This window comes from Denticeps clupeoides, chromosome 5, assembly GCF_900700375.1.
Source record: "Denticeps clupeoides chromosome 5, fDenClu1.1, whole genome shotgun sequence".
Taxonomy (NCBI): domain Eukaryota; kingdom Metazoa; phylum Chordata; class Actinopteri; order Clupeiformes; family Denticipitidae; genus Denticeps; species Denticeps clupeoides.
Genome location: NC_041711.1, coordinates 24275907 through 24286189, shown reverse-complemented (window position 1 = coordinate 24286189; position 10283 = coordinate 24275907). Strand labels below are relative to the sequence as shown.

At 47.6% G+C, this 10283-nt stretch overlaps 1 protein-coding gene across 1 annotated transcript; it reads right to left on the bottom strand.

The window, feature by feature from the left end:
- Positions 1–6026: 6026 nt before the first annotated feature.
- On the bottom strand, positions 6027–9110 carry irx4a (iroquois homeobox 4a). The gene is made up of 5 exons (XM_028981265.1): positions 9066–9110; positions 8536–8796; positions 8247–8353; positions 7561–7871; positions 6027–7059 (listed from the first exon to the last, which is right to left on the bottom strand). Exons 1-5 carry the CDS (start codon positions 9108–9110, stop codon positions 6419–6421), a joined length of 1365 nt encoding a protein of 454 aa, XP_028837098.1. The 3' UTR covers positions 6027–6418.
- Positions 9111–10283: the final 1173 nt, after the last annotated feature.

Here is a 10283-nt window from a genome sequence, read left to right as displayed (position 1 = left end):
ATTTGAACCCGGGTCTTCTCGTTCATAGGCGAGTGTGTTACCCACTAGGCTACTACCACCATTTATGGATAGAAACCAACTAATTTAACTGGGCTTGGTTCTGGTAATAAGAGAGAAGCGTCAGGACACAAAGAAAATGTGAGGACCCAGGTGCAGGGGAGATGTAACAATCCATTTATTATAGTGTAGGACAAACAAACATAAAGGAATCTGCTTTGGGAAGTGGAGACGGGAAGGGGGAGGTTCTCACACGTGGGGGACACTCCTCACATGACCACATCTGAAAACACAAGAAACACAAGACCCTGACCCGGACCAAGACTCTTAAATAGGAACCGAACCGCTGGCCAGCACACAGACTCGGTAGTTGAACACGAACGCACGCACTGTGACAAACCTACAAGGCTGTAACATTGGTGCAGACATCTTCTTAAAAGGAAGGAAAACAGCTGTGGTGAACCATGAGGGGGCGTGGCCTGCACTAAGGACCGCCAATTGTGCCCAGCTCATGCTGGGCGGCAAGTAGAACCATCATTACATGAAGCTTGTTGATGGCTACAGAAAGCATCTGGTCCAAGTTTGTCCAACTTCGCCCCGCTTGCTAAGCACAGGTTTAAAAATGAGACCACAATAAATCGTTTCAGTACACACCTTTTCTGTGTTTAAAAATGTAGCTTATTAATTGTTCATGTGCATTAGTAGTGGTGGCCTAGCGGGTAAGGAAATGGACCTGTAATCAGAAGGTTTCTGGTTCGAATCCCAAACAGCCAAGGTGCCACTGAGGTGCCACTGAGTGAGGCACTGTCCCCACCCACTGCTCCCCGGGCGCCTGTCATGGCTGCCCACTGCTCACCAAGGGTGATGTATTAAAAGCAGAGGACACATTTGTGTGCGCGCACCATTTGCTATGCTGTGTTTCTGTCATGATCCGGTCCGGAAGGGGCTACTCGTGGTCCGGGAGTTCATCCTGTGCTATTATGTTTTCTGATTGTTTTCACCTGTGTCTGATTGTATAAAGCTGCCCAGTTCATGTCTGTTCAAGGTCAGGTCCTTCTGTCACGCTGGTTTGACATGGAGATTCAGTGGATCTGGAACGATGGCTGGACATGGCACGACGTCACAAAACAGTGGTTTAATACATCGACAGTGGAAACATCAAGTAACAATAACCTGATGGCGAACAGACATGAAACTCCGGTCTGAAATCTGGACCCAAAATAGCCACTGCCGGACCGGATCATGACAGTTTCACAATGACGTCCAATTTCATAAACTGTTATTTTGTTGAATCAGATTTTGATTTAGGGTTGCAATGGTCTGTGTAGACAACAAACAGATCCTTCAATCTCTCATGCCAATGATGCCAATCCACCAGTGGCAGCTTGACCACCAGCAGCTTGTTGTTTCCAAACTTTCCAGAACTTTGTTCTGCGGAGGAGAGCTTTCTGGAAAAAAAAGTAGAAGGATACAAAACAGCAGGCTCATCTTGATGTTATGACAGGATGGCATCAATCTCAAGTACAAGCTGCAGTTGAGGGACTACCACCTTTAGGACTGGAGTGTGGTGAACCATCACTTCAACTCCCAGAATCCACCATGTGGCTCAGGTGTCAGGGACATTAGATTTCTCTCCAGGAGAACTGTGCTTGATCTGCTGTGATGAAATTTATGGTGAATTTGTAATTAAGGTCAGTAAAACCCAGGGTCACTACATTCTCAAAGTTCTTTCTTGGTAGGAAGCAGTTCTCCAGTCTCCTTTTCATCTGTAGCAGGTATTTCCAGGTCAGTCGAGAAATCCCAGATGACACCCTCTTACCTTCCAAAACCAGGTGAGCATACAGTGAGAACTGCAGCAGAATTATTGCACATACATTAGGCGAACCATCAAATGGGTCTGGCAACTTCACAGCTCATGATAGATCCTGGACATTGGCTGTGCATTAGTGGTTAGACTCTTTTTTTAAGGACTAGAGTAACAGAGGACCAAAAAAGTCCTAAAAAGAAGAACATTAACCAAATGAAGCGACAGACGGGTATGGCACCAGCAACACAGGTGACTAGTGCTGAAAGGGATGTGCAGATATAGGGAGTGGCATTGAGAGAGTGGGTGTGGTCTGTTCAGTATGTGGGGGAAGGTAAACAAGGCTTGCTTGTTCTTCTATCATTTTGGACTGCTTTGACATTTGTCCAGCTTATGCACATCCAATTCACTAAATTTCGCAATCCCACAGTAGAACAGTATAAATTAATAAAATAAGCAGCAACAACAATTAGATGTATTTCTTACATTTCTGGAAACCACATACAGTATGTCTCAATTGGCTTTGACAGGCCCTGGAGTTGACACCCCTACATTTGGACCCTTTCTGCACACAAAGAAAGACTCCACTAAAAAAACCCAAAATGTGTATTGAAAAGATATGTCCATGTTTGGGGGCACTGGACAGTGCAGAATTTGGTCTAGAATCATGGTCCAAAGTGTATCATCCTTTATGATGATTTAATAATAAATAAACACTGTATTTTGAATATATATAGAACTGTATATGGCATATATCCTCTTCTTCATATTTGGATTTGGATGAGTCTGAAGTCCATTATTGTTACCATCAAAGGGAACTATCTATGGTCCTGATTCCTGAGGCTTTATGGAATTACATTTTGCCCAAGAAGGAACAGAATCTCAGTGCTGTGGAACACGGAAAATATGCTCTATTTCAATTAAGCTGTTTATTTAGCAGCATTTCAAATTGCTCTTTTTCCAGCTACATTTGGTGTCCACAAGCTGTTATAGTGACATTGTGTGATGTAGAAACGTTAATGCCAGTCTAATGCCTCTGTGCGTTGGCATTTTTATATTGCAGGGTGACTGATTGACAGGGGTCACTATGTTGTCACACATATTGCGCAGAACAAAAAGCGCACTTGGCCAAGTGGATCTGTGATGTTTAAAAATTCAGTGGAAGAGGGATAAGGCGCTTCATACACACTAAAATTGAAATCCATCCAAAGCTACCAACTGTGCATAGTTTATTATGAGGTCAGAGAGTAGTTTGCACAAAATAGTTTTATGGATTTTGGAAGATTAAGTGCATACATAATTAAGAGACGAAGGTTTTAATTTATCACATCAGATATTTGATAATGGTGTCATCAGTGATCAGTATAGGGCCAACGGAGGAGGTTTTGATGCCTGTAATAGCTGACACAGTGAGCCTGCTTGTTGTGCTGTGGGCCACGTGCTCCATGTGATCTTCACCAGAGCCTCACATCAGGAGAGGCTCACAAGAGGGTTTTTCCGATTCCTGGCAGTGGTCTCCACTGAATACCTGATCGTGTCATACTGTGTTTTTTGTTTGTTTGTATGTCATGTTCTTCTTGCCTCTTCCTCGTACTCAACCATCACTTCCACAGTCAGGTGTTCTGCATAAATTCACCATTCACTCTTGTGTCTTGGCAGAAAGTTGCTTCAGTTCATCGATATTTGAGACCACATGTTTAGCATCTACATCTCTGCATGTTTAGCAACTCTGAATTTGGCCATTCCGCCACCTTCTTCCCTTTCTTTTTCAGCCATTCATTGGTGGATTTACTTGTGAACTTTGGATCACTGCCCTGCTGCATGTCCCAGAGTGAGGCCCGAGTCAGCCCTGGACTTGTCCCACGCTTGCAGAAAACACTTTCCAAAGGCTTGTCAACTTGATGTCTGTAAGGTGCCCGGGTCCCATGGCAGCAATGGAGGCCTGGTACTTTCAAGGAATTATAATTATGACAGCAGCATACATAAAGCTGACATAAGTGCATGCTCATTAACAGCTTGCTATATGAATATTGTCGCACTTGTTTCTCTACACTGTTCCCCACCAACACTATTACTTTAGTCTAATCTCAAATCTCCCATAAACCATGCATATTATTATTTGTTGCACTTGTCCATAATTTGTATACTGTCTGTGAAAAATTTTTTTTAGTTATTTTTGGTGTGACCTCATCACTGTCAAACAATTCCAATTGTCAGACATTTTTTTGTGTAATACATGTGATAGGTGAGTTAATTGTATTTATTTACTCATTTAAACTAAACTAAACACTAATGATGTTATATTCCACAACATATCATGTTTTTTTATATACATATTTTTAGCCAAATATGTCTCTCCATGTGACGTGTGTACAATTTCACTGTTAATTGTGGGAGGTGTCGGAATAAAAGGCAATTGACAGGCGCTGTAACTCAACCTAAGGCTCTGTCCAATCGAGCCATTTCGTGGCAAATTGCAATTGATCTCTAATGACATTTTACAGCTAAATTGTTCGATTGAATGAGCCCCTGAGCTCTGTTTCGATTAAAAAAAAAAAAAACAACGACAAAAAAAACGCAGCAATTTTTTTTTTTACTTCAAACTAATCCTTTAAACTGTCTTTTCCTCCCCATCAGCATGTTGCAGCAGAATCGGTTCAGCCAGGCGGGCCACTTCTGTTCCTCCGGTAAATAAAAAAAAATAAAATAAAAATAACGGCGGCGCGGCGGGTTGCCAGGTCGATAAAGCTTTTAGATTCCGAGATGTTTTCGGGGGAGCCAATTTCCTGCGGCTAAGAGTTGTTAATGGAGCTTTAAGGAATTGTCTCATGACTCCCGGTCCGAGCGCGGCTCGTTCCCGTGGCGGCGGCGGAATATGCCGCTGTCAGGGCCGCTTAATGAAAAGTAACGCGCCGCTGATTGCGCTCCGATCGGGGCTCCCATGTAAAAAGCGCCGTTAATTTAGTATCCTCTCCTCCGCGGGTTTGAATTTGCCACGGCCGAATGAGTTCGAAAGAGCCCATCCCTCTCTCCGTGGGCCCCCTCCCCCTCTTCTCTCCTTCTCTCTGTTTTTTTTTTTTTTTTTTTTTTTTTTTTTCATAAACGTTTTGAAATATTGAGGAGATCCGCGGACTTCCGATGAGTTTAATAAATCATTAGGAGCATTTTAACGGCTGGCCTGTCAGCTATTGGATTCCGGTTTAATCCCCCCGCCCCGTTAAACAACAGACAGGTCTAACAGGTAGATGTACAAAGATTCTTTCTTTTCTTTCCTCCTCTGGATCGACAAAAGATGGTTTTATTTTCTTGCAAGAAAAAAAAAGGGGGTACGCCTTGAAGATCTTAATCGTCGGGCTTTCACATTAAAATTCATCGTTGTAGCGCCTTTGATCGGACGCGGCTCCCCCGAGACCCCCCGCCCCACCCGCCTGCCATTACTGTCAAGTCGCACCCTTGACTCCCGTGTTTTGCCCTTTTTATCCGGAGCAACTAATGCGCTCCTCCCTTTGCCCTTTTCACTTTGAAGACGTGCCTCCCTGGCAAAGCCCTTAAATTGCGGGGGCTTGACTGGCCGGGAGCCCCAAGAAAATTGTGGGGTTAGTGTCAAATTGAAAATTTTTCATTTCAAACGATCTCGGCTGTTGGACCTATTAGCCGACCTCCTGAAAAAAGGGGTGAGAATCCACAGACACAGAGACTCGGATTTGATGCTTCGATAATATTACTGGAACTGACAGACTGACACTTGACGCCTTATGTGGAGGATGTTTGGTTCGGTTTAAGCCTTAAAAAATAAAGGTGGTGGTGGTGGGGGGAAAAATTTGATCGTTTTATGTAAAAATGGTCTGAGTTCATTTAACGCTTTCACAGACCAAGCTGGAGATGAATGAGCGCAGAAACTTTAGAATCAGGACGAAGGAAAGTTTTATTCTGCTCCTGGAATGAAACGACAGCAAAACCAGACGCTGAAACGTCCCGGGGCAGAAGCGCGGAATCTACACGTCGATGCTCGACGTTTTGCGTGAAAGAGTCGTTGTCAGGGCGCCGATTAACCATATACGACGTCGATGTAAATCGTGGCTGCTGATGAAACCTCCAGCTTTGCGGGAAGGCCGTTTTACCGTGGGGCGGAGGTCGGGGGATCAGCACCGTGGACAGCAGATCCCAGCGCGGGACCCACGCAGCAACTCAGAAGACACGAGGCTCTCAGAAAGCGACCCTTTATTCATTTTCTTAGTGAATTAACTGAAACATTCCCCTTCAGGTTCAAGAAGACTGTGTGTGTGTGTGTGTGTGTGTGTGTGTACATGTGAGAGGGTGCTTTTGAAACAGTGAATCCCTCGAGACATATTTAAAGACAAAAAAATTATAAGAATTATTTTTTTAACTGTTCACATCATGCACGTCATTGGGGGGTAACAGAACAAAATCTTTGTAAACTTTTGACTACGTGTACATTTCATCTTACGCGAAATGGACGTGCGCTTAACTCAAATCAAAATGGAGACGAAGCGGACAGAAAGGTCAACAGGTCAACAGAAGGACGAGCATGGAGGAAACTCCTAAACTCAAGAAAAGGCTCCTGGTCCCGCGTCTGCATGTCCGACTCGTTTTGGTTCAAGGGCAGAACATCTTGTTGACGGGTTTGGGGAAGTGCACGCTGTTCTTAATGGCCTCCTGGTGCTGTAAGGAAGGGGTGTGGCCTTTTATCACGCTGGTCTCCAGTATGGAGCCCTTGGCCGTGGTCCATGAAACGGTGGTGTTGGTCAGGGCCTGGTTCAAAGTGCTGTGCCTGAACAGGGGGTCGTGGAAGACCCCGTCCACCCAGTTCCTCAGCGACGTGACGGGGGAGTCCTGTCTGGCGGGGGAAGGGTCCGTGGCGGCCGGGCACCTGAGCATGCAGGACGGGTACTCGGCCTGGTTCAGCGACGTGGCGGTCTGTGCCAGAGACCAGATGCGGGGCTTGCTGTCCAGGATCGGTTGGTCTGGGTGAAAGTGCGCCTTGGCCACCCGCAGAACGTCCTCCTCGTGCACACAGGCGTCCGCGCCGGCCTTGCCGACGTCCTGCATGGCGCCGAGCGCGTCGGGGGCGGGCAGCTTGAGGGACGCGTCTTTAAGGTGGTCGCTCGGGCAGCCGCTCAGGTGCGCGCTGGCGTGAAACTGCCGCTTCAGGTCACACTCCGAGCTTTCCGACTCCAGGGTGTCGAAGTCGTCCAGGTCACTCAGCTGGAGATCTTTGTCCTCCCGACTCCTGTTATCTGTTGGAGACGGTGAAATGTTCAGAATCTAGCGGAATGTTCTGGAACGTGGCTAGGCTTGAATGCAAACTGTACAAGTTTAAATCTTGTTCCCCGACACCCTGTTGTGGCGATATGAGGTCTTATGCCCGGTTCTGGCGTAAAACGTTCATTTATGTATTCTTACAGCAGCGGTGCCGAGTCGGCGTACATATGGGTGATATAACGTACTACTTACAAGTCAAATATGAATTATGAGTTCATGAAGAATCAATCTTCAGAACAACTTTGGCATCAGATTAACACAAATATATTACAGCACATGACATTCACAACAGACAGCTGAAATTGTACTTCCTGATGTAGCAAAATACCATTGTACCAATACCAGTGTCATACCAAACCTATGATCTCTATATGCGACCAATTGTAATGAAATGTTAAAAAAGTAATAATTGAGACACGCCTTATTTAGTGCTTATTCCAGCAGTTACAACGAGCTTCAGATAAACCAAAACTGACCGTCGTCATTATTCTCGCTTTTGATTTGATCCTCCTGAGAACCGTCCTCATCATCCTCGTATCGCTTCTCGTCAGAACACTTGTTCCTGGGGGGCCACGTCATCTTGTTCTCCTTCTTGAGTCTCCTTCTGGCGTTGGCGAACCAAGTGGACACCTGAGTCAGGGTCATCTTGGTGATGATGGCCAGCATGATCTTCTCGCCTTTGGTCGGGTACGGGTTCTTGCGGTGCTCCTGTAGCCAGGCCTTGAGAGTGCTGGTTGTCTCTCTTGTGGCATTTTTCCGTCTTGTTCCTCCATCTATAGATCCATATCTGACACACACACACAAAAAAAAAAAACGACAAATCACAATTTATATCTGAACTGTGCGGCTCTGTTCTTCTTTTCTTCTGTAGGTGGGCTTCCAGCTGATGGTATCCACCCGAGGGGTGTGCTCAGGGTTATGTCATTTCCCTCACTGGAGCGGATACTGCGCGCCACCTAATTGCTCGATTGAGTGCACCGAAAGGCCCTCAGGTAAAAGGATGCGTGGCGAGTATACTCCTCCACATTTCAGCCTGGAGAATATTTGTCTGGCAATGTATAAGCTTTCAAGGGCTTACATCGTTCCACGATCATTTAATCTCGGTTTTAGCAGTAATGAAAGTGAGAAGAACAGAGAATTGAACAGGCACGGCATTCCTCACCTGTCGTATTGGTACTGTCCCAGGGAAGGGTCGTAGGGATAGTAGGCAGCCGCCTGTGTTATCCCCGCATGCGCAGATGCTGTCCCGTCCTTCGTATCGAACGTGCCCTGGAATTAGACGTTATTTCACTCAAGATCTGGCAACAACATGTAAACACTAATCACCAAACGGACAAGTTTGCGTGCATTTTAGGTTAATTACGGCATAATTAAGAGTAACCACGATAATAACGCAATATAATGGTCAGGTTAAGTTGAAAGTTCACGTCCGTGGATCGGTCGCTCCTCACCAGCGAGTAGAAGGCGGACGCGTCGGCGCCGTAGGTCACGTAGTTCCCGTAGCCCTGTCCGCCGGCGTACGGGCCCCCGTACACGCCGAGCGCCGCCGCCGAGGTGAGGTCGTGGCGGGCGGTGGCCAGCAGCCTGCTCTCGTACACCGGGCAGTAAAGCGGGGTCTGCGCGGTGGCGGCGGCGGCGGCGGCGGCGGAGTCGGACGCGCTCCTGCCGCTCGACTCGCAGCAGGACGTCAGGGAGTTGGTGGTCATGAGGAACTGGAACGAGGTGTTTCGGGTTAAGGTGGATTCACGACCCAGAGCCGCCACCCGCCCTCCCCGCCCGCACGATTCGGGCACCAGAAGCCGTCCGCTTGATGGATCGCTGCCAAATACAGGCAGGCGGGAGAAAAGTTCGTCCGCAGGTGTCCCGATCCTCACCTGGAACCGGCACCTTGCGCGAGGAGCCCGGTCTCCGGTCGGAAATCCGACCCCTTACTCCCCCCCCCCCCCCCCCTCCAAAAAAAGAACCCGTAACGCGCACTCACCTGAGACGCGGGCGAGTAGGGGTACCCAAACTGCGGGTACGACATGGTAAAGTAACGGTATCCGTGGAAAGGAAAAAAAAAAAAAACCCGCGCGTGACTGCAGCTCTCCGTGGCCGCACCTCCACTGTGGCGCCCACTTGATTTTTAAGAACACGGGCTCCTGGGTGCTCACAGGGTGCAGCGGCGAGGAGGCATATTTAAAATTTTATCCGCCCGCCTTCAGAAGAAGGAAAAAAAAATCGCTCATGATATAGAAGCGAGTGGGCGCAGTGCTCTGTCTTTCGTGGGTGGGTGGGGGGTTTAATTGGTTTGGATTGAGAAAGAAAAAAAACCCCCCACAAGATCACATTTTGCTTTATTACGAAAAAAAAATTAAAAAATGAAGTAATAGCACCAAGCACGTCGGCTCAGATGCGGGCAGTTTTAAACGCGGGTGACGCTGACGTCAGAAGAGCCCCGCTCGGAACGTCCAGGCTGGAACTTTAATATGCATTTCTCGGGGCGGAGGGGCTCTTTGCGCGCCGCCGGGCTAATCTTTTTTTGGCCAATTAACGCCACCATTTACATTCGCGTCCATACGAGATTAACTAACGAGCCAGTAAAAGCGTTTCTAATGAGTAATTAATTGGTCCCAGCCTGGAGACGTCACGCGGACAAACGGCAAACGTAACTGAAAATTACGATGCATTTTTATGACTACACCTCGCCGTCTAAAAGTACTTTTAAACTATCGAACAACTTTCTCTTTTTTGTCCCGTGAAGAAGACGTTCCTTTTGCGTAATTACGCGCGCTTGGAGCGTTGGGAGAGCGGGGCCGCGGGTCTGTCTGTTCGTCGTTTCCGGGGCTCAGGCGCGGGAGAACAGCCCCCGGGGTCACCGTCAAATTAATGATGATGTACTCGTCGCACCCCCACCCCGCGCCGCCGACCCCCCCCAGCTGGAGGAGCGCGTACAAGGAACAAATCTGCCCGCCGTGACAGCTCGCTTGAGAGTGATTGATGACTATCCGGAGACCGGCCGGCATAATGCAATATCAGCCGCGCGCGCGCGCGCGCGCACGCACGCACGCCCCCCTCTTCATTCGCAGACGGAGCAACTTTTTTTCTCTTTCCCGACCAAATCAAGTTAAACTTTGACAACAGCGCGAATGCGCCTTGCGGCGGGGATGCGGGGACATGAAATTAGCCCGAGAATTGACACGTGACCCTGCAATGAAAG